The sequence below is a fragment of the Scatophagus argus genome, chromosome 19 (genome assembly GCF_020382885.2).
Source record: "Scatophagus argus isolate fScaArg1 chromosome 19, fScaArg1.pri, whole genome shotgun sequence".
Classification (NCBI taxonomy): domain Eukaryota; kingdom Metazoa; phylum Chordata; class Actinopteri; family Scatophagidae; genus Scatophagus; species Scatophagus argus.
The window spans coordinates 6,309,824-6,334,253 of NC_058511.1; the positions used below are offsets into that span (position 1 = coordinate 6,309,824).

At 42.2% G+C, this 24,430-nt stretch overlaps 3 protein-coding genes across 4 annotated transcripts; 2 read left to right on the forward strand and 1 right to left on the reverse strand.

The window, feature by feature from the left end:
• The first annotated feature begins 55 nt into the window (after positions 1–55).
• On the forward strand, positions 56–5,055 carry eif2s1b (eukaryotic translation initiation factor 2, subunit 1 alpha b). Its single transcript, XM_046373126.1, has 8 exons — positions 56–211; positions 1,033–1,275; positions 2,605–2,684; positions 2,789–2,940; positions 3,059–3,165; positions 3,247–3,344; positions 3,560–3,703; positions 4,371–5,055. Exons 2-8 carry the CDS (start codon positions 1,035–1,037, stop codon positions 4,494–4,496), a joined length of 948 nt encoding a protein of 315 aa, XP_046229082.1. The 5' UTR covers positions 56–211; positions 1,033–1,034; the 3' UTR covers positions 4,497–5,055.
• Positions 5,056–5,519: 464 nt separating this feature from the next.
• rbm25b (RNA binding motif protein 25b) lies at positions 5,520–16,382 on the reverse strand. Of its 2 annotated transcripts, none has more exons than XM_046373120.1 (17): positions 16,151–16,382; positions 15,469–15,569; positions 14,961–15,172; positions 14,513–14,570; positions 14,160–14,320; positions 13,848–14,033; positions 13,656–13,739; positions 10,572–10,837; positions 10,053–10,170; positions 9,461–9,550; positions 9,125–9,198; positions 8,665–8,815; positions 8,029–8,440; positions 7,442–7,737; positions 7,075–7,173; positions 6,933–6,980; positions 5,520–6,442 (listed from the first exon to the last, which is right to left on the reverse strand). In XM_046373120.1, exons 2-17 carry the CDS (start codon positions 15,545–15,547, stop codon positions 6,350–6,352), a joined length of 2,427 nt encoding a protein of 808 aa, XP_046229076.1. In that variant the 5' UTR covers positions 15,548–15,569; positions 16,151–16,382; the 3' UTR covers positions 5,520–6,349. The 2 variants fall into 2 exon arrangements, with proteins under 2 accessions (XP_046229076.1, XP_046229075.1); XM_046373119.1 differs by having other exon boundaries at positions 13,848–14,036.
• A 1,041-nt stretch (positions 16,383–17,423) lies between these two features.
• hsp90ab1 (heat shock protein 90, alpha (cytosolic), class B member 1) lies at positions 17,424–24,346 on the forward strand. Its single transcript, XM_046373121.1, has 12 exons — positions 17,424–17,886; positions 19,019–19,162; positions 19,350–19,556; positions 20,320–20,479; positions 20,625–20,758; positions 20,847–21,161; positions 21,268–21,433; positions 21,555–21,745; positions 22,259–22,406; positions 22,540–22,808; positions 23,406–23,739; positions 23,822–24,346. The coding sequence occupies exons 2-12, from the start codon at positions 19,019–19,021 to the stop codon at positions 23,938–23,940; spliced, it is 2,187 nt and encodes a 728-aa protein (XP_046229077.1). The 5' UTR covers positions 17,424–17,886; the 3' UTR covers positions 23,941–24,346.
• Positions 24,347–24,430: the final 84 nt, after the last annotated feature.

Here is a 24,430-nt window from a genome sequence, read left to right on the forward strand (position 1 = left end):
GTCATGTGACTGGATGGAAAGCGCTGTGCACATGCGCGTGGCGAAAAGCCCTGACGATCTTTTCCGGGTCGAGAAATTAGCACATCCATGAATGTGAGCTAGCGGGCCCGAATTGTTCACTTAAAAAGTCTCCGAAGACGATATAATCGGACATTTAAACACTTCCAGCACAGAACTTCCCCGTGTATCGTTCTGTAACCATATGACACAGGTGAGTTTTTATTAGTAAAGCAGAAGTTTACCGGGGTAGTGGTTAACACACGGGGCTGCTAGCTGCTTAGCTAACCGCTATCTTCCACTCCTGTGCATGTGCCGCATGTGAGTTGGAAACCGGGTTATTAGCTTGGAAGCTAACGGATATTTAAGTGACTTTATCTCCTAAGATAAATTCTCGTCGTGTGGTATTTAGATTTTGTTGCTGGCTAATGTCGCTGTTAGTGCGCTGCATACATTGAAAGGGAGGTATGTGTTGTTTCTGTTTATGTCAGTTTTCCTTCTTAAATGAAACAGTGACGGGGTTCTTATTTGTCTGCATTGCATCATCCCACAAACAGTCAAAAATGTGAAATAAAACCAGCAGGGTCCACGCTCCCACTTCACTTAACGCCGCTTCGTCTCCCTGCTGTCGTTTTGGGAATGTTTGACCTGCGGATGTGGGGAAACAGAATTAACAATGTGTCATTCAAATGGATTTGGACTGTAGGCTGAATATTTGCTGGGTGTTTGTAATATTTTACCCAACCCATTCATAAGGATTGACTAAATATCAGAAACATCTGTCAGTATAGCACAATGCAATTTAACAGCACCGCAAAGCCCCAGAGATGTCTGTAAATGAATTACTACCTTTCTAAAACAGCTGTGAAATGTGCTAATTTTTTTAAACTGTAGAAAGCTTCCTTCAAAAACACAGAAGCCATTGTTATGACATTAAACTTTTCAAGATGTGCAAAATGATCAGGAGGTCTAAAACTGTCATTTCAGGAGGGTTTTATGACAACTCGTCATGTCTCTTTGTCTCTGTTCTCTCAGCAATGCCGGGGCTCAGCTGTCGATTTTACCAGCACCGGTTCCCAGAGGTGGAGGATGTTGTGATGGTGAACGTGAGGTCCATCGCCGAGATGGGCGCCTACGTCAGCCTTTTGGAGTACAACAACATCGAGGGCATGATCCTCCTGAGCGAACTGTCACGTCGACGTATCCGCTCCATCAACAAGCTCATCCGCATAGGCCGCAACGAGTGCGTGGTCGTCATCCGTGTAGACAAAGAGAAGGGTGAGTGCAGGCAGGAGGGTAGTAACCTCTGCTGCTGAGGGTCACTGGGTCTCAAAGGTGCACAAAGGACAGGAAACGTAGTGGCTGCTGGTGCCAACGTGGCAGGCGGAATACAAATAATGTACCAATCGTAGCAAAAAATATGTGACTAAACCTTAATCGCTGCAATGGCAAGATAAACTTGAAAAATAGATGCAGTTGATTCTTCCACCGTTGCTTATGATATACACAAAGCCTGAACCTTTAACATCCACTGAAGCTTCTGCTGGAGAGACGAATTTAGCTGCAGGTGAAAACCTCATGTCTGCGTGAAGCGACGAGTAGACTGACGTTCCTCATTTTAACACATGGAGCAACCAACTTTCACATTGCAAACATTGCACATTCATTCACATTTTTTAATTGTCAGACTGCTTGAAAATTAATCTAAAATTCATGTTACATTGAACAGAAACCCGGCTGTAGTAACGTCATCTTGGGCTAATGACCTTATCAGTCATTATCAATCCATTATTGATAATCTATCCATTTTTATAACTGAACCGAACAATATTTCATTTTATCAGTAACAAGTGCACGTGACAAAGTTCCTCCTCGCTGACATTTGGCCTGTGTGTGTGAGTGTGTGCACATGGATGGGATACACGCATTTGCATGAGTGTAAACGTAACCAAATATATATTTCATGTGTTGTGCGTATTTGTGAAATATGTACAGGCTGTGAAGTGAAACCTGTCTGTCTAGTTCCAGAGCCCAAAATGTGAGTATTTGATTAGTCTTTATGGAGTGATTAAACACAGCAGGCAGTTTGTGAAGCCTAAACCAGAAGGTGACTAAGTCGATTGACCATCAAATGTGGAGTCTTTTTCTCTTTTAAAACGTTTTTTAACTGATTTTTCCACTACAAAGAATTCGCAGAGAAAAAATGTTAGGTGTATCGTAACAACATTACCCTGTCACTGCAAAACATATCTGTTCCTGTAACGTATTCGCTGCGTCGTTCTCTTATCATTGACATGTAAACACTGTCCATTTGTCTCAACAGGTCTCTTATCCTATGAGTTAACTGTTCCATATCTCATGTTTCATTCCTCGCTCTTTACCATCCGTCTCGTATTGGTGCTTCTGCCTTGCGCCATCTATTTGTAATGGCCTTTTTCCTTTCTCCTGTGATTATCATAAACCAGAATTTTGATCATAGCTGTATGAACATCCCACCTCCCCTAAACTAAACAATTTCACAGATATGGATCGCAGCCATCTCCCTCTGGACTAGCTTCTGTCCTCTGAAAATCTTGTCACACAGTCTCTTCTCTGCTTTGTTTTTAGGATACATTGATTTATCAAAAAGAAGAGTTTCTCCAGAGGAGGCCATCAAGTGTGAAGATAAATTCACCAAATCTAAAACTGTAAGAAAACTGCGACCGCATGCTTGTTCTGTCATTGATTTGTATGTCCCCCATGAAAATAACTTTTTCAGCGGTGTTAAAAAAGCGGTTGTTGCGTTTTGCAGGTGTACAGCATCCTGCGACACGTGGCAGAGGTGCTGGAGTACAGTAAGGACGAGCAGCTAGAGAGTTTGTACCAGCGCACCGCCTGGGTCTTCGATGAGAAATACAAGCGGCCGGGATACGGAGCGTACGACGTCTTCAAGCAGGCTGTATCGTAAGTGGATTTTCTCGACCATTTGGCGTGAGGCCAATCACACGTAACGTCTTTACAAACAAAGAATGTGCACGTGAAAATTAGGTTTGTAATTGGTCAAATCAAATCCCTCCCACAGAGATCCTGCCATTCTGGATGGCCTGGACTTAACCGAGGAAGAGAGGAGCGTGCTCATCGATAACATCAACAGGCGACTCACTCCGCAGGCTGTCAAAATCAGAGCAGGTAACAATATACTCCAAAGAGATTCAGTCATTCAAACGTTTTTGTTTTTTTTGTTTATCTTTTTTCCTGTCCCACTTGCAGACATCGAAGTGGCGTGCTACGGGTACGAGGGCATCGATGCAGTGAAGGACGCTCTGAGGGCGGGGCTTAACTGCTCCACAGAGGCCATGCCCATTAAGGTAATTTAATTCTGCTGCTTCAGCCTCTCCCAACCGCATGTTTGTGCACTGATGCTGAATGATGAAACGTCGCCCCTGTCTTTAGTCACGACCTGAAGAAAGTCTCCTTCTCTTATGCTATTTAGACTAAAAGACGTTACCAGTTGTAAGCAGATGTTAGTGTAAATCCCTGTGATGTAGTGTTAATAAGACGGACGTGGTCTTATTCTTGGCAGATCAACCTAATCGCTCCCCCTCGCTACGTGATGACAACGACCACTCTGGAGCGTACAGAGGGCCTGTCTGTCCTCAACCAGGCCATGGCTGCTATCAAGGAGAAGATAGAGGAGAAGAGGGGTGTCTTTAACATCCAGATGGAGGTGAGCGGCTTCGGTTTCTTTGTGTAAACATGCTAATGCGTGATAGCCACTCCCTGTCCTCTGTGTGCGTTAAGATGTCGTTAGAGCAGGGAGTACAGTGAGTAGTTACTCATTTACCATACTAAAATTAAGACCCAAGGTGTTTGTACTTTACTTGAGTATTTTCATTTTATGCATTTTTGTACTTAAACTCTAATACATCTCAGGGGCAATTTTTTCTATATATATGTTTTTTTCCAATGAAATGAAGGAATAAGTGTCCCTTTACAGTTTGAGAAAGTTCTGCTACTCCTAAAGTTAAACAAACTATTTAAAAACCCTTTTGGATGAACTGGAAAATTGATTGTCTCATAGCTGAAGACGGCCGGTTTCCTGAGCTCACGGGACAGCAAGCCTACAGACATATCTTGTCTACGTTGTGGTAGATTCAACTACCCAGCACTGTTAAAATATCGATCAAACTCAAACATCTACAGCAGTAAGAGGCAACATTCACATTAATTTGGCAGTAACATGAATCCAAAACCATCATATATAACATTAAAACAGTGAGAGGCAACATGAGAAGCTTCTCAATCTGAAAATGCTCTGTACAGAATTTCTACCGTTTTCATTATTTACTCTTTGCACTGGTACAAATGACTAAACACTGAACTGTCCTCTTCAGCCAAAGGTGGTTACGGACACAGATGAGACGGAGCTCGCCCGGCAGCTCGAGAGGCTAGAGCGAGAGAACGCTGAGGTGGACGGAGACGACGACGCCGAGGAGATGGAGGCCAAAACGGAGGACTAGAGTCTGTCCAGGGGTGGCGGTGGAAGGGGGAGGGGCATCCAAGGAGATATGTGGACTGACCTGGCCTCAGTCAGTCAGTCAGTCCAACAGATGTTAACTTTCACATTGCAAACATTAACTGGTGTTAATAGTTCATTGGCAAACATCCCAGAGTGTTGATTGAGGGTCTGTTTCAGGAGATGGCATCACAAAAAAAAGCTGTCTTCTTATCCAGACATGGACACAAGAAAAGTTAAAATACAAATTAAACATCAGTATAGTTTCTATTTTCAAGTACACCAATTTGAATAAACAATAACTCCAAAACAGCTGTTTACAAGCAGTGGCCTTCACTTACCTCTTGCTTTAAGAGCCCAGTGTGTTCAGTATCCATGGCGCTTCATCTCTGGCTGGTCACTGGATGCGATTGGTTAAAGAGGAAAACGCGTAAGCTCGTCCGTCTCAACACCAGTCACCTGTGAGTTTGTGTGCTGTTTTCTCTTCTAATTAAAGGGTTTTTACTGGCAAGACCTTTTCTTGCTTAGCTCACATGGCATCAATAAAGTTCTGGAAGGTTTGATCTCATTGCGTCTTTGTCGGCTGCTGTGGGGAACCTTCAAGGATTCCTTTGTCACTTGTTTTAAGCACCAAACAAGGCAAATATGAAGGATTTAGTTACACTTAAGTCTGTTTTGTTACTCTATAAAGCTTTGTTTACAGCTCAGGTGCATATTAATAGCTAGTATGAAGAAAGCTGAAATTTATAATTGTAAAAACCTCAACCGGTGGTAATCCATTTCTAAAGCCATTTACGTGAATAAATTTATCATACTAAAAATAATTACGCTTTTCTACTGTGTACTAAGTGAGGTTACATTTTGTTTGCAATTTAAAAGTGTAGTCTTGTTACAGTTCAGTAAAGAACCTGCAGTTAGCTGCTAGCAGGTTGCAAATGATCACTACAAAGGAACAAAGGAGTTCAAAAATGTCTTCTTACAGAAAACCACTCGTGTGGTGAGAAAATTACCGGTTCACAAACCTATATTAAAAAAAAAATCAACTTTATTCAAATGTTCACCAATACAAAAACAAATGGAGAGTATCCTCACGACTTCATTAATTTTTTTCCCGTTCTCAGCTCATTTTCCTATAGTGGTTATGACGTATGTGCTTTTACCACCCAGGATGTCCTGTGACAGACATTTCAAACGACATCTAGGTGCTTTCTGAGATGGTCTGAGGACAAGAGCATGCCAACACGTTTATCAGGAATGTGATAAGGAAAAACTGTAACTTGACAGAAATAAACTGCAGTTGTGTCCAAAATCCCCAATAAATAACCCTGTAAATAATATTGCATCCTTGTTGTCGTTACCAGTTTGCGTACTCAAAAGTTTTTTGTCCACTTAAGCCACATTCAACTGCAAGCCAGATTTCACACCTTTAGAGACTTAAAAGTTCATGAAGCCAGTAAAATCTCACAGACAAGGTAAGTGTGTGTCTGTGGGGCCTGAAAACAAAGGTATGGGACCAACTGACCTGGCAACACAACAATGGTCCTGGGTGTCTGTCAGCAGTTTCCTCTGAGAATGATTTCACCAGTAATAATGACATACGATATATACACAAAAGCACACCGATACAGTCAGCACCTGCAAACAGAGAAGGGAGGCGAGTTTTGCCTGAGTCTGATTGGGGGGGGCACATGACCAGAAGATCAGGTGCAAATGTGAGAATGACAAGAGTCTGCAGTTACAGACTGTACTGGTGTGTAGAAGTCGCTTTGTTAGGGGTGAAACGTTTGCGCTACGCTATTACAGGATGTATGGAAGGGGAAAAAAAACCCATTTATCTTCATTCAGTGGTTGTTTCTCTTATTTGACCAGTCCGATCTTCTTAGCTTCAGTTTCATAGATGAGTAACCTCCACATCTTCACTATGAAGACCTCAGCTTCTTCGTCGAGCACCTGAAGCAAGAGCAAAAGGAAAGTTTACAGCGTTAGAAGTTCAGATGAAAGCGACACTGCACCGTGTCACCATGACGCCACCCATGAACTGCAGCGTCCCTCACATCCTGTCATCTCTTCATTATCGCTGTCTAATCGTGGCAAAAACGCCCACAAAAGAGAGACAATGGCAAATCTGGGGGTTACGACTTATTTTTGAAGGCTGGGCTAACCAACTACCTAACACTACCCAGCATAGTTCTATTCATCTGAATTTGTAATCTGAGGCCAAGGAGGTTTCTATGCAGCTTGATGTGATGATGGCCATCAAGTACATCATCGTGTGTGTGACTGTTGGATCAATCATTTGACTGACAGAATTTAAATAGAGAGAATGTTATATGACCTGACTGCAGTAAAAAATGGATCATCACCAGAGCAGCAGTCAATATGAACATAACATGAAGGCAGCAAACAGCATGGGGGCTTATTTATTCTTTACGTTACTCACCATGGCAACATCATCCAAGATACTCTGTGGCATACTGTGAGCCATGACCTGGAAAAGACAAAAACATCGCAATCATTTCACATTTCACTTCACCTCCAAGTCTGAAGGAAGTCAAACATACAGATTATCACATGATCGATACCTTGGAGCAGACAAAGTCCACTAAGGTCGGCTCTTCCTCTCCGATATACTCAATAATCTTTTTATTGATCCAGGGCCGAACACGTCGCTCCATTAACGTCTAAAAATGATAAGAGATGAAAGCAAGGGTTTTTTTAACCAGCACGTACATGAGAAAAATCAAGATGTAGAGGTGAAGAGATCACTCCACATGATTCTGCAAGAAATGCGACTGCTCAGAGGTCAGCAAGTTTGTGAATACACTCATTGTGATCTTTTGATAAATCCTGAAGTCCAACTTTGTAAAACACAATGTCCCTGGTTAGCCCTCTGCTTAAAACAAGCTGAAATGACAATGAAACGTTAGACATTTTCCCCTCCCTCCTCACCGTGTCAACCATAGACCAGTCCAGTGGGTATGAGAACAGCTCGGGCTTCGCTGTGGGAATCTTTTCTATCAGACTCTTGATGTGTTTACGTTTCTCCTCGGTGTTGGCTCCCTTGATGCTGGACAGCCCGGCGCCGTCCACCCCGAGACTTTTGTCATCATCGTAATCCAAGGGCACCAGCTTCCTCTTGCGAGGCTGTTCGTCAGCCTCTTCGTCATCAAACTTGTCGAAGACGCTGTCCACGGGCAGCTTCTTCCTCTTACCTGCGTTGGGTTGACTGGGACTTCCTGTGGCACCTGCAGGGAAGACAAGGAACTTTATGAATACGCTTTTAAAGTTTAGTCCTGCAGCCGGAATTACTCGTCTACTTGTTACGGAGTGTACGAATCCTAAGAAAGCCATTCAAAATCGTTTAATATTTGACAGTATGTTTCAATAAAGAAAAACATATTAATGGAAGCAGAATGCTTGAATTAGTAATTCACCCTCAGATATGTTAGTTATATCTCATGAAACATTCGTCACGATCCAGGGATCTTTTTTGTGTGCTCCACGTTAGAGTGAGGACACACTTCGTCCAGACTCACCCAGTTTGAGACTGAGGCCGATCTTGGGCCGGTGTTCCTCCTGCGGCAGGGCGTCAGGGGGTGAGTTTTCGTGGGGAATGATGATGCCGCAAGGTGACTCGTCCCCGGGGGTGTTGGGGGACGCATTGCCACTGGCCGATGACACTGAGGGTGCTGCTGTGATGGGACGCATCGTGGGCTTCAAGCACGGCTTCACATCGGGGTTATCTTCATCGTTGTCATAGTCCTCTTCCTCACCCTCCTCCACCTCATCGTCTGAGTGGGCGGGCCGCGAGCGGGCCTCTGGTCTGTCCTGGTCCTGTCGGCGGTCCCGGTGGTCTCGTGAGCCCCTGTGGCGTTCCCGCTCATCCTCGGGCTCCGGCTCCTGGATGATTGGAGGTTGTCTCAGACGCTCCTCCTCTTCCTCCTCCATCTGGACCAATAAGAGGCAGATAAGCAGAAGATTTGCAACCAATCACAGTGTTTTACAGAGAAGAAGGTCAACAGACAATGAAAGCCGGACACCACAGATGTGCAGAGATTCAGAGAGAGGGACTCGAATGATAAAGTGACCTTCACAAAGACAACAGACAGAACGCCCACACACTACAAATATACAGGCAAACACGCACACATCATCATTACAGACAAGCATACCCTGCGTAGCTCTGCGTCTGGGTTTGGATGTCCCTCGTCTAACAGCCTCTGTCTGATCTCCTCCAGCTCCTCCTTCTCTCTCTTCCTGTCACGCTCGTCTGCCTCCATCTCCTTCTCTCGGTCTCTGAGTCGCTTCTGCAGCGCACTGCCCCTAGGGGTCACACCAAAAATAACAGCCTTCAGAACAATAGCCAGAGCAGCAGAATTGCATCTGCTACAAGTCAGATGTGGGTCACGCAGCATAAATCTACATTTTTGCATGTTTAGGTGTGACATACCTCCAGCGTCTCACATGTTTGTTTAAAATACACACATTTGCAAATTAAAGCTACTGAAAGGCTGTACATCAGATGCAAATTCTATTTACTCATGTGTGCATTTATTTTATTTAATCTTATTTTTATTTTATTTACTTGGTCCAAGTAAAGGACATTGTAGCATATTTTCTTATGTTGCTCACCTGTAGAATTTGGGGTCATCTCTGTCATCATCATAATCTTCAAGAAACTCTTTCAGCCGTTTGCCCTCTTTCACCTGAAGACACATAAATCAATGCTGAAACATCAGGATAACAAATCTACTTTCAAACTTAAATAATAAAAAAAACAATTAAAAACACAGGAACACATAAAAGGCACCATCTTGGCAACACAATAACATCTGATGATGTTTTTGCAGGTTTAAGATAAAAACCAGGTAATATTCTGGCTTGTTAAATTAAGACAACGTGTACTGCAAGCATTCAGAGTAAAGCAGAACACCTCAGACATCATCAGCACTCATTCACTGCTCTCACCATTTCTCGTCGACGCTCATCTTCCCTCTCGGACTCCTTGGCGTAGTCCCGTCCCTTCTTCCTCTCCCTGAGCTCCCAGTTTTTCAGACGCTGTAGTCACAACAGTATCAGGTAAGTCAGAATCAAATATGATCACTTTCCATTACAGCAAGCTGAATAAATACTGTTATTTTAATACAAGTGCTCCTGTGATAACAAAACACAGAAATGTGATGTTTTATGATTTTCAAGATAACATATGGACATAGTCTACAATTAATTGTTCATTTTAATTTTATCTCGGGTATGTACATTTAAACTTCTAGGAGCACTGACTCTCTATATAATTAGACACTCAGTAGCTTGCTCTATAGTAAGCACACTTAAGAATTATCATTTTGCACCATTACCGAGAGCTGTCAAACTGTCCAACAGCAATTTTTGGATCTATAAAACTGGGGAATTGTTAACAAAAAAGTAGTGTGCACGCTGTACTTTTTATAAAATTCCATTCTGTCAATGTTTGAGTGCTGTACATATCAGAGAGTAAATATAGCACACTGACAAGGAGTGATTTCAGACACAGCTCAGATATCCTCCACGCATTCCCCACCTCCTGATAGGCTGCTTCCTTGTCTCTGAGTTTCCTCTCCAGTTTCCGGCGTTCATATGCCTCCTCTTCATCCTCTTGGTCTCGTTTCTTTTCTCTGTCTCGGTCTCGACTCACCTCCCTACAAAAACAAATGGTAACATTATCCTTAAATCTAAAATGTAATCAGTAAACATAAGTGTAAAGTTTAAGTAGTACATTAAACAATGGGGGAAGACATCAACAATGCAGGGTGTGCATATACCAACAAGGTCCAGAGAAGAGCGTCAATCAGCCTAGCCATAATAAAGTGAAAACACCTGTGTGTTTGTGTAAGGGCTTTCAGCAGCTGCAGAAAGCTTTTACTCGACATACATTTGCAATTGTGGGTTCATTCTGTTGTTAATTCAAACAGTGGTCCTACAACGCTTGCATCAAATTATAACATTTATGGCACTGTGACATTTTCCAGCAATCAGTTTGTCTCCCAGCTTTGACGTGACCGAGTTAAATCTGTGCCATGAGGTTTGCTTTCCCCTTCACCTGGATCGGCTGCGGTCTGCGCTCTTGTCGCGGCTTCTGTCTCTGTCCCAGTCTCGGTCTCGATCCTTCTCTCTGGTCCTGCGGTCGCGGTCTTTGTCTCTCTCCCGTTCTCGCTCTCTTTCCCTCTCCCGTTCCCTCTCTCGTTCCTTCTCCCTCTCGCGGTCCCGCCGCTCTCTTTCCCGTTCCCGCTCTTTTTCGCGCTCCCTCCGCTCCCGTTCAAACTCCAGCCGCTCCTTCTCCCTCTTGTCCTTCTCCTCCTCTAGTTTCTGCAGAGCAAAACACAGAGAGGTTCAGCCGATGCCACACACCATCCGGCGAGTCTTTGCAGGCAATTTGCTACTGAGCACAGACAAGTGGTTTCCAGATCTTAAAAGGGGTTTTGTACAGGAACATGCCCTACACTAATCAGTGCACAGCTTTTAAGACAAGCTGGAATCCTAACTGTGAAACCTGGAAAGATCAAAAGGTTCTCTCTCACAGAGAGACATCCTCATCATTCATCAAAAGCAAGATGATGTACTTTGCTGTTTCAAACTTGCAGTATAACCTACAGTTTAGCGTGAATATAGCTGGAAACCACTTCAATGGTCAAAAAGATCTGTGAAACATATCCAACTTGAGGCATTCATAATGAGAAAAAGGCGCTGCAAAAGACAATGCTTTTTCTCTCCTTAAGAGTCCTCCTCTCAGAACAAGGAAAACAAGAACAGAAAACAGGCGTCAGTCTTTTGGTGAACTAGTTGTTGTGACTTACAGGTGTTGAACTACGGACTCAGCCCTTCGCTGCCCCTACAAGCCTTTTAAGTTAGGCCTGGGAGGAAAGCAGGTCACACGGTATACAAGGGAAAAACGTTATGGGATTCTGTCTTTCTTATTCATCATAATCATCATCATTATCAACAACAACCTTTAATGCAATGGGTAACATGGCATTCGGTAAAGTGCTAAATCAAAAAATGAACATCAGTAACATTTCTGCACAGATAAATGAAATTGTAGAAACAGTCTTACCCCTGCAGTAGTCTTCAGCAGCTCTTCATGACTCAGTACTCACACACACACATACACACAGGCACCTGAAATTTGCCTTTATGGGTATTACACACAAGGCTTTAAGTGTAATGTGGCAACATTCATCGTTAAAGCAGACACAGAATTAGAGTACTAAACACAAAATTATTGAGTAATGTGCACTGAGTGCAACAGTAGCATTAAACCTATTTCATGTAAATTGCTGAATTACAAGCCGCACCCGCAGCTGCATATGACTTGTGGGTTCATATGCACACACAGGCAGTCAGCTGGTTTTCAGCCAGAAATACAGAAAAGCCTTTGGTGTAATGCAAGTCAAGAGAAGAAAACACATGACATGTGAAAGAGGATGGCAAGTGTTAACAATACCGTAATTTCCAAACGTATTTGACTGATCATTACTAAAACTGTGATTCCAATAAAAGTTAGACCATTGTGTAAAGTAAAACAGAATGTAATCAAAGCTCCATGAAGTTGAGGTATATTATCTTAGTGCCGCTTTCAATGGAGTATATGTAAAAGGACTAAATTATCACATTCTGTTTCATATTCCACACAGTCTGAATCTTTTAGGAATCAGGGCTGTATTGTTTATGTGCCTTTAGTCGAAGACAAGTCATGTCAGGTGTTCAGTTTTGACCTTGTTTTGCTTTCATGTACTTTCACTTACCTGTGTAGAGTGTCTATCAGGGCTAGTTAAATAAATACCTGACCAACAGCACATATCTGAGCAGAAAATCATCTCAACATTATTATGCTATTAGAATAATCAGACAATGTGGATTTCTTTAATTGTTGTCTGGTTTTTGCTGTTTTAGAAGAAGTATTTTTATAATTGTTATTCTTAAAAGCAAAAACAATAAATTGGGATGAAAAAGAAACAGCATTGGTGTTTCACTTGTAAATATGCTTTGTTTCAATCCCTCATTGTGCAGTTCTGCTCTTTCCTGTTTGTGGTTTATCTTTTGACCTGGTCCCAGGGTTTAGTTTAGGCATAATTAGGTTTGGCAGCCCTTTTCTAGATAAAGCAGAAAGCGCAGACTTGAATTTCATCCTGTGCAATTTTTATTAGACACGTGAACTCACTGAACTATCGCGAAGAAAAATTAAGGAGAGACAGTGAAGACACTGACTGAGAGCAAGAGATGGAAGAGAGAAGTCACACAGCAACACATACAGAGAGCACGTACCTTGTCAGTCTTCAGATCAGCATGCTGCTGTGGAGAGGGCGCCCCCCCCTCACTAGCATAATAAAAAGCTACAGCCAAAGTCACTGCAGTGGTTATTGACAAGAGTCCTTGTGCTTCAACATGAACACCATTAAGACAGACCATAATTTACAGAGGACCAGCACAGGTTCACTGACTTTCAGGTCACCGATAATGTCACAAAATGAAGATCAAAAGGCTGAGAGGTACACATGTATTGTCAAATGGTTGGCTGAACAAAGAGCATCAAAAGTCCTGACCAACACAAACAAAAGAGCAGTACAGTTGCCCCAATGCAAGTCCTCAAGAGGGGGACGCCCAGTATATGTATATAGTAAATGAAGGCTGATACTTACATCCTATCCTCGTAACTTTTTCCAAAGCTCTGAGATTCATCTTGCTTTAGTCACCATATGATCACTATCATAATGGTGGGGTTTAATGAATAGATTAGCTTTTTAGGTAACTTTACATCGTCTCCATGCATTTGTGTGTGATGAATGAAGAATGGATCTATAATGGTCACACCTAGATAGTTTTACTATGGTGGTCACAGGTGTCAAGTCAGGCCTGAGAAAAGGTGACAAAAATACTAGCTGTCTGCCGACTTGTGGTGTTTGAACATTGAATATCAAGCATTTCATTTAATATGGGACGAGTTAAGATGTTTGGTTGCGGTAAATTTAAAGGACTGCCAAATTGTGGCCCAGTGTGCATGTTGCTGAGGCCAAGAGAAGTTTTGTAAATGTGTCAACTAAATGTGCAAGCTCTACAAGTGAACTATGTGAGCTGCTGCTGTCCAAAACCTGCAATAACAACTACAAGATCAAAGGAGCCACTTTACCTTGTGAGTGTCACGAAATTTACTAATCTCTCTGGAAATCAGGTCTCTCTTGTCCTCCTCCATGTCAATAGTGTTGATGTCGTCCTAAAGTAAAGAGAGATAACAATGAATAAGTCAAATAAAACTTAAAAATGTTAAGGTCCAAGAGAACAAGAGTCCAAATCAGAGATGAATGAACGAAAGTTGATATACCTCTTCCTTTTTCTCCTTTTTTCTCTTTCGTCGCTGAGAGTCCTCATCCTGTGAAGGCGCGTTGAGTTCGGCAGCATATTCCCGTATCAGTCCATCAATAGCACCTTTGATTATCTGATCCTTCTTCTTTGTCTCCTCATCTAAAACCTCTTCCTCATCTTCTCCCCCATCTTCAGCCTTCTTATTCTGCTGGTAACAGAGTTTAACAACAAGTTGTCTAATTAAGCCACTGAAGTGAGTAACCATTTATTTCAATCCCTTAATGCAGGATGCATGATAAGACACACTGATCGAACTGGACCAGAATTATACCCCATTTGCAGTCTTCTTCTTGGCCTTCCACTCGTCCAGCTGAGCTTTAGTCTTTGCATCAACCTTCACCAACAGATTTTTGTCTCCAATCTGCAGGTCATGAAGCAGGCGCAATGATCGCAACGTAGACTCTGGCTCCTTGTACTCACAAAACCCAAAGGCTGCAACAGATATTGCACAAGGAAATAGTCATGATTACAGGTTCACACATGATAGGATAGCTAATATAAAAAACTGAGTCATGTCTGATTAGCTGAAGTGAAATCATCTTTTGAATTCGAGCTGATAAACCAAATTAGCCCTAGATGAAAGTATTTCCTGACCTCATTTCAGATGTGCGTATACTGAATTACCTTGAAGCTTGCCAGAGGCTCCTTGGACTCTCTTCCAACTCAGAACAATCCCACATTTCTATAACATTAGCACAAGAGAAGAAGCATTAAAAACTCAAGTAAACTATTTTTTATGCTGCAGCACAGGATTCAGTTTCAAAGAACTGCCAAAATAATATGGTAACAAAATTCATTACTTTAATAAATGCTGCATCAGTGTATGCAAAAAGGATGCCTGTTATTTGATTAGTGTTGCCAATAAGATCTGTAAGATAATTGTATCTATGCATGGAAGTGGTAAATTTTACTGCTTGAAAAAAGTTTAGTAGAAACAAATCAGTTATTTCAAAGAACTGTTGGATTCAATCTCCATAGACAGAAGAGAGTTTTCTTTGATTACACAAATATTACATAACTGAGTGACCTAATGAGTGCTTGCCATATTTGAAAAACCTCCTCTGTCCCTTACCGCCAGTAGCTGCCTAATCAGCATGTCTGAGGCTTTTTCTGATATGTTGCCCACAAACACTGTGGTGGTTGGGCCGCTCTCATCGTCTTTCATTCGCACAGCAGCAAGATCCTTCTTATGAACTGCAGGCTTACTGACCACTGACACAGAAGGCACCATTACTGTAGGGGTGGAGGTCATGATGCCCACGTGAACTGGAATCATCGGAGCTCCTGCAAAACCCGAAGAAAGTACATCAACTTGACATAAAGCAGTCTGAAATTAGACACTTTGCTTAAAAGTAGCTGGTTAGGACCTGCAGACTACTGTAACTTCCAACACTGTATGTTTCTCTATAACCTGAGAGTGTACGAAACATAAAACCCTCCAGTAACCTTATACTACAATGAAAGGTGCAAATGTGTTCTCTAAAAATAGTATGTTTACCACTGTGTTCAGATAAACCCTCCAGTAAATAAAGTGAAAGAGTCCGCTCTGAACATTTATTTAGGAATAGGTGCTTTCTTACCTGAGGGGAAGCCAGCAAACTGAGGAGGCATCCCGGGAGGGGGCAACAGCGGTCGGTTTAGATGAGGGGGGAACGACATTCTGGCTCTGATTCGGACCGACCTGATACAAGAACAGTGACACGCATTAGCAGTCCATATATGCATGAAGGATAACTCCACACTTGGAAGAAGTCCTTCAAACAATGTGAATTCAAAATCCGAAATACTGTTCAAACATGTGTGACCACTGACACCTTTTCGTTAAAAGTGCCCCGGAGAACACGCTGCCATTTTGTATCGATAGTTTGGCAAACAAGTGTGATATCGATTTGTGACTTTTGCTATTCAGTAGCAATGCTAACGTTACTTGGAGTTAGCTTATCTTAGCTTAGTTTAGTGGGACAACGTTCGCTAACTTAAGGTCAGTAAGCCCGACGTAAGCCTGGAGTAAATACTATTAGTTGTTTTTTATCGCGGTATATTATTATATATCTAAATGACTAATTCCCCATCAAGGAACAATAAACTAGCCGCTTAACCAGCTAAAGCTAACACAGAGCACGTTACCGTACCCGGCATAAGTAATTAAGGCTAAGCTAACATTAGCTACAGTTCGTGCTAACGTTACCTAACAAGCTAAATTCACTTTAGCAAGCTAGGTATGAATTCGGAACAAACGTTGAGAAGTCTATATATACTTACCCCGAGTTAGGCTGCGCCCAAAGGGATAAAAACTGCTATTAGGAGATTCTAAATAATGAAAATCTTTGTAACGTTCTGAATGTTGGATTAGCACGTTGGCTAGCCACGGGCCTTCAAAAACATTGACGCAAGCGCTTTGGGTACCACACTACAAGAGCGCTTGTTTTGTATGTCAAGACGTGGCCATAGGACGGAGCAGGAGGGCAGGGTGGTGGTAGAGAAGCCACCGCTGCCGGTACAAGTTATCTTTACTTCACAAGGATTATTAGTAGTGTTTGTAGTGGAACGTTATTACTTCCCATAATAACGCTAATACTAAGACAGCTAATAATAATCATTCCGTGTTGTAGTATGTTCTTGATGTGTTACTTGAAAACTGTAACGTTATAAGCGCTCCTCCATGGGGTTAAAATTTCAAGCTTTCGATTTTACTTTAAAACGTCATAAAACCGTCATTAGAGGCATGAAGAATCAGGGTGCCGAACTCATAAATACCAAGTGTGCCAGTTAGAGTATGGTCTAGATCTGGAAGGTGTGCTGAGATAACGTTTGTTTTGATTTGGCGCGGTATAAATACAATTAATTGAATTGATTGCTCAGTTGCAACAATTCCCCACTGTTTCATTCATCTACTAATTGATTGATCTAACAGTTAATTGAGCAATCGGCTCGGTGCCTTTGTCTTTTCTGGAATAACTCTAGTCTTTTTCTCTTTTACGCTTTAAGATCAATTCAACTGGGTTAATAACTATATCTCCATGCAGAGTGTTATACAATAACCATAGTTCATCTGTAAAACAATGCATTTATTTTATGTACATTAGTATGCTACAGAATGTTGAAGTGGTCGGTTACCATGGTGTTTTTGTTGTAGGTACTTGTTCCCCGTGTGACAGCTGTGCCGCGAGGGCTGCATCTGACACGCCGTGACGTCACTTTAGGCGGGTTTTTCATGGAAAGGTCTAGAAGAATCGAAGCACACCGCCCTGGTTTTAAATATTCCTCCATTAGATTAAAAAGTTCCTCACTCTTCGCTATAATATAAGCTGCGTAGTCGAGGTTTTGATCAAATAGATTGCTAAGGTTGATGCATATAATTTTATTTATATGGCGGCAGCTGAGGAGTCTTCTCCGTCACCAAGAATTTGGCCTGAATGTTTGTCTCTCCATCTAATACTATCCATTTGCCACAAAGTACCACAAGGTGGCATTAATGATGCGTTAGGTTGGGTGCAGGGATTGACTTTAGTTAGTATCCACTTGTAATTTTTCCCAAGGTTACCTTTAACAACCAGAACCTTTGTGTTCACTGTTCTTTGTATTATAAAGGATGCATCGTTGTTCAGCATATTTAAGCTTGATTTCTTAGTCTCATCTCCAACCGCTATATGTCACCTTGAGTTAAGATGTTTAGTATTTTAAGTTTGTTGTTTATTAAAGTCTTTCAAGCTTTTATAATTACCTATTTATATCAATAATCATGTTTATTCACTCCCTTTTTATATTTACAAGTCAAAATCTGACCTGTTCAACCCAGTTTAATATAATGGTAATTTGCTTAAATAAAATTGTATTGATGGTGCGCCGCGGAGGGATACGGTCGTACACTGAAACAACTGTGTATAAAGATTCCGGTCCATGAAAAGGAAGTCCCTTTCTATTTCCCTGCGTCAGAGAGCTGAAGGGACGATATATTGGTTGCATTTTATTCAAGATAAACCAACGAAATAAACAAGGTATGTGTACGAGTATTTTGCTATCACATTGAACACATTATCCTCTTTTAATATTCGAGTTTTGCTACCTCATCACCATGACTGGATGTATCAACGATGAGAGCTCGTGAGTCACGACGATAAGCTTAGCAGCGTTACTGTCTCGTGGTCTGAGGTTGCTCACATTAATGTTGTAGCTTGAATGTTCGCACGACTGTTACAATGTTTAATCATTGTAGTGAGGTTTTCGTGGGTTGTCCGATCATTTGTGATGGTGACTGGCGTGAATGCGGCACTGTGCCGCACTGTTAGGCCGGGCTTGGGTTGCACCAAGGCAGGTGTGGTGAAGATGACAACGCTGACGGGGATTATATAATAGAGTTGTCCATACGGAGAAAACCCACTCGATCCATCGGGATCATAAATCACATAAGATTCTCCTCTCAACATCAAATCCTTCACCTCAAAACACTTAGCATCGAGTTTAAGGTTATTAAAGTAACGGCTGATTTGAGTCGAATTTGATTTCAATTGTTGACAAGGTTAGCTATAGCCATCCATTTATATGAACCAGATAGGGGTTTTATAAAGTTACGGACTACATTAATATGAAACTGACGTGTTTAAATACGGAGATACGTGTGGGTTCTCATTCAATGCTGCAGTGTACGCTATCGTGAATAGCAAGTCGTCATTTCAGCTTTTCCTTCGGTCGCTGTTGTCGCCGAGTGGCCTTTAACGTTGCACATATTAACGTTTTAAACACAAGTGAACGTATAATATGGTGCCGCACTTATAAAACCGTCTCCCGTCTGTTGCTGTTCCTTAGCACGTGTTTGCGGAGTCCATTGTCTATCAGCAGACGCCATGTTGGTTAACGTCCACTTCCGCTGAAATGTGGTAACACGATGGAAGCTGTCCAATTTGGTGAAACTGCTTGAGGACACGATGGCGTTCAAGATTAACGAAACCGAAAGAATTAAAGCCTTAGAGTGCAATGACTATCATTAACAAGTTGATATTTTAAGCTGCAAAAGTTTTCTGTTGAGACATTGTTTTGCCATACTTAAAAATAAGATCCAAATTGTTTGCCATTTGAAGCATTTAAACTCAGTTTGCTATAATATGTCTCTTTTTTTTCCTTTTGGTGCAGATGCCTGAAGAAATGCACCCAGAGGAGGAGGCTGAGACCTTTGCCTTCCAGGCAGAGATCGCCCAGCTGATGTCCCTGATTATCAACACCTTCTATTCCAACAAAGAGATCTTCCTCAGAGAGTTGATCTCCAATGCCTCTGATGTAAGCCTGATGGAGCTTGCGACTCTTGTTCATGCAGCACAATAATTTTGCTGTTTTAATTTCAAGTCTTTATGTTTACAACAGGGAATTTAAATATAATTAGTATTGTTGCTTGAATAATGTATTAAGACCTCCCATACTTCCATAAGAGTACCTGTAGTGATGATGTATTGTCACCGTTTTAAAGGCTTTGGACAAAATTCGCTATGAAAGCCTGACTGACCCCTCCAAACTGGACAGTGGCAAGGATCTGAAAATTGACATCATCCCCAACAAAGCTGACCGCACCCTGACCCTCATTGACACCGGAATCGGCATGACCAAAGCTGACCTAATCAACAACCTGGGTACCATCGCCAAGTCTGGCACCAAGGCCTTCATGGAGGCCCTGCAGGTACTATGGCAGAACATGATCTTGATGTATATGTAGAATATAAATTGAACATTTTAAGTATTTCTTTGTAACGTGTACTATCATGGGCTTTGACAGCATCACAAAGAGCTGACATTGATAATAGGATGTCTTGTTGAACTTCTTGGTCTCAAATCTAGTTCTTCAATATGTACAGATGCTACTCAAATCTAAATGTTGATTCATTGTGTATATTACACACTTGAATAACGACTGTGGCCTTCTAAATGTGGCACACTTCATATTCCACGAATTGATCTTTGGTGATGGAGTACTGAAGCTTGCAGAACTCTAATTTTCGCTCACTGTCAATCTTAACTCGCAGATCAAATGTTAACGCATCAGCCCACAACAACAGCCACTTCAACTGGAGTAAGCAGTGGTCAGGCAGCTGCCTTCTGACTGTTTTGCTCACAGCAGTTTGAGAGAGAACAAATAATACATCTGTTGTCACAGCTTGTTTTTGTCTTTCATTGCAAGGCCACTTTGCACTCAAACATCTGTTCACATTTATTGACCAATTTGCACATTTGTTTACACTACAGAGCTTGTCAAGCACAGTGGAGTTCAGTAACGAGTCTGACTTTGATAAACTATATTGATGTATACTGATTCATAAGAATTTCTTGGATTGGCTTCAAAATGGTTACTTAGGGTCCGCTTGGGACATCTCTAGATAGACTCAAAGCAAGTGTGGTCACTGACTGCTGTACCCTAAAATTATACATGCTTGTGTTCCCTTTAGGCTGGAGCTGACATTTCCATGATTGGTCAGTTTGGTGTGGGTTTCTACTCTGCTTACCTTGTTGCCGAGAGGGTGGTTGTCATCACTAAACACAACGATGATGAGCAGTATGCCTGGGAGTCCTCTGCCGGCGGTTCCTTCACAGTCAGGGTTGACAATGGTACGAGTTATGTAGTTTTAGTACATTCCACATGATTTATTAAGATGTTTAGTATTGTGGGAGGGTGCAACTTAACTGAAAGTCACCTAACATCTAATAACTTTTTAGATGAAGTGTGCTCATGCCTGTACGATTCTGTGTACAGGTGAGCCCATTGGCCGTGGAACAAAGATCATCCTGCACCTGAAGGAGGACCAGACAGAGTACGTTGAGGAGAAGAGGATCAAGGAAATTGTTAAGAAGCACTCTCAGTTCATTGGCTACCCCATCACCCTGTTTGTAAGTGCAGAGTTTGAGCTTTTTAGTTTTGGATAGTTAAAACAGTTTTTATGTCTGAAGTTAAACTATAATCATTTCTGACTTACAGGTGGAGAAGGAGCGCGACAAGGAGATCAGTGACGACGAGGCAGAGGAGGAGAAGGCAGAGAAGGAGGAGAAAGAGGAGAAGGAGGAGGGTGAGGACAAGCCAAAGATCGAGGATGTGGGTTCGGACGATGAGGAGGACTCCAAAGACAAGGACAAGAAGAAGAAAAAGAAGATCAAGGAGAAGTACATCGACCAGGAGGAGCTGAACAAGACCAAGCCCATCTGGACCAGGAACCCTGATGACATCACAAATGAGGAATATGGCGAGTTCTACAAGAGTCTGACCAATGACTGGGAGGATCACCTGGCTGTCAAGGTAAATGGTGCAATGCTAAAGCAGCTGTCTCATTTTCATGTCTTAGCCAGCACCATGGTATTAAAATTGAGTCAAACCTAAACAAATGCTTTCCCCCTTTTTATAGCACTTCTCAGTGGAGGGCCAGCTTGAGTTCAGAGCACTGCTCTTTATTCCCCGCCGTGCACCTTTTGACCTCTTTGAGAACAAGAAAAAGAAGAACAACATCAAGCTGTATGTCAGGAGAGTCTTTATCATGGACAACTGCGAAGAGCTCATCCCAGAGTACCTGAGTAAGTTAACTTGGGGCCCCTCAGTCTTCTGTTCTGCACTTTTGCTTCACTTTACCGCTTTGAAAGAAGGATACAAAGGCTCAGATGGGTTCTGCTAAGCCATAGTTTTGTTTGTCTCCAGACTTTGTTCGTGGTGTGGTGGACTCTGAGGACCTGCCCCTCAACATCTCCAGAGAGATGCTGCAGCAGAGCAAGATCCTCAAGGTTATTCGTAAGAACATCGTCAAGAAGTGTCTGGAGCTCTTTGCAGAACTGGCTGAGGACAAGGAGAACTACAAAAAGTTCTATGAAGGGTTCTCCAAGAACATCAAGGTATCTAGATTGAGTGCATTGTGGGTTTTTTTTTTTGTTGTTGTTGTTGTTTTTTGTTTTTTTTTTACTTTTTGAAGTTTTTAATGAAAGTTCCTCCTTCACAATGCACCCCTCATGTCATCAGTTCCCCTTCATGGATTCATAAGGTTTACCTTTATTCTTTAATCTAGTGGTTGCTTCTAGCTTTCTAAGGCATTGTAGTCATAGCATTTGTTATTGTATATACCAGACCAAAGCCACTACACAGCTGATGACTAGTATGTTCTCAACCACTTATACAATCCCATGCAGTTGTGCATCACTTAGTTAAGTGTGCTACCCTTGCTAAAGTTTTTATTTGTTGTAGACCAGTCACATAGTGCTGTAGGTCAGTCATTTTTGTGTTGCTTCATAATTATTTTTATGTGGTGTGCCTCTTATGACTTAAGTCAAATGTGTACCTGGGTGATCTAATGTTGTGATCCAAGCTGCTGGTTTAGATGAATATCTAGTGACAATTCATTATGCTTGTAGCTGGGTATCCATGAGGACTCTCAAAACCGCAAGAAACTGTCTGAGCTGCTGCGCTACCACAGCTCCCAATCTGGAGATGAGATGACCTCCCTCAATGAGTACCTGACTCGCATGAAGGAAAACCAGAAGTCCATCTACTACATCACTGGTGAGTTTGCCTCCTAGAAAATATTTTTTTCTGCTTTATTGTCCTCAAAGTATTGATCTTTACATAGTGGTTTGCCTGTAAGTAAACTGTATTAAATTGCTAACGCTGATCATGAATTGCTTGATTCCTTCAGGTGAGAGCAAGGATCAGGTGGCCAACTCCGCCTTCGTCGAGCGCGTCCGCAAGCGTGGCTTTGAGGTCCTGTACATGACAGAGCCCATTGACGAGTACTGTGTCCAGCAGTTGAAGGAGTTTGATGGCAAGAGCCTGGTCTCTGTCACCAAAGAGGGCCTGGAGCTGCCAGAGGATGAGGAGGAGAAGAAAAAGATGGAAGAGGATAAGGCCAAGTTTGAGAACCTCTGCAAGCTCATGAAGGAGATCCTTGACAAGAAAGTGGAGAAGGTCAGTGATCCTAATTAGCAGAGTCATGAAGACTTCAGTCTCCCTTTGTGCTGTCAGATTTTAGGTTCTTAAGAATTCACAACAACATTTGACAGTGTTTTGTTTGGTAACAGGTGTCCTAACTGGTTCTATGTTATATTCTGGTGAGTTTTGCGCAGCTGTAAGGAGGCCCTTAAGTCTTTTGTGTGCCTTGAATGACCAGTGTGTATTGACTAGTGATGGATTGTAGATGATTGTGGAGATGCAAAGTGAAGAACTCTTTGAAAATTTGAGTGTGATCTAACAGATGCCTGTCTCCCCCCTCTCCCCAAATGGTTTAACAGAATGTGAAACAAAATATTGAACAGTTTAACCAATCAGTTCACACATTAGCCAGTGTATTTATAGAAAACTGGTCTACATAGATTGGACTTTTAAGGTGTGGAATTGACAACCCTGTAGTTGCTTTGGACATGCTGGCGTGTTGAACATTTATTTCTAACATGATGTGTTCTGCATGCCTTTATTAACTTGCATTTTAAAGATGAATCAGCCTGCTGATCAGACACTAGGCATGTATTTAAGTCTTAATGTCCTGCGTTTGATGGTCTCTACCAGGTAACCGTGTCCAACAGACTGGTGTCTTCACCCTGCTGCATCGTGACAAGCACTTACGGCTGGACTGCCAATATGGAGAGGATCATGAAGGCCCAGGCACTCAGGGACAACTCCACCATGGGCTACATGATGGCTAAGAAGCACCTGGAGATCAACCCTGACCATCCCATCGTCGAGACTCTCAGGCAGAAGGCAGAGGCCGACAAGAACGACAAGGCTGTGAAAGACCTCGTCATCCTGCTGTTCGAAACCGCCCTGCTGTCCTCTGGCTTCTCTCTGGATGACCCACAGACCCACTCCAACCGCATCTACAGAATGATCAAACTCGGACTGGGTAAGGACACGGTGCAGATGTTTCCTTAACATCACTGTAATTTGTACGCATCTAACAAATAACGTCCTCCTTGTATCTCCAGGCATCGACGATGACGACGTTCCCACAGAGGAGGCCACCTCTGCGTCTGTCCCAGATGAGATTCCACCCCTAGAAGGCGATGCTGACGATGATGCTTCACGCATGGAAGAAGTTGATTAAACGAACCCTCAGATTTCAAACACCTTTAGCCTCACTTTTCAATTGTTCATCCTTAAAGCTGCAGTAACTGCAAAACAAATAGTCATTCATGTTGTGTGGTGAACCAGTGTTGCTCTTGTGTCTAGAGCATTACTCTGCAAGACCCTTTTAAGAAAAGCAGTTTTGGTTTTTTTTGCGTTCATGGTGACAGCACATACGTTTTAACAAGTACCCTGTTGCACTGAGTTTTAAATGTTGGAGTGGTACATTCCATTGTCAGATCGGTTCTGGAGGGTTTGGGGACATTCTGTTCATGTGCAACACTGCACGCTGCATGGAGAGAGGACTGTATGGTTCCTTTGCCTGAGTCCAGGCTTGTCTGTATTCCAAGTCTTGTTTTGCAGAAAATTAAAGATGTAATACATTATGTTTAGTGTCTTTGTTCCGTTTGTGCTTTATGTCACTTTGTGTTCTGATATTTGGATTCCAAACCATTTGGTATGCTATTTGT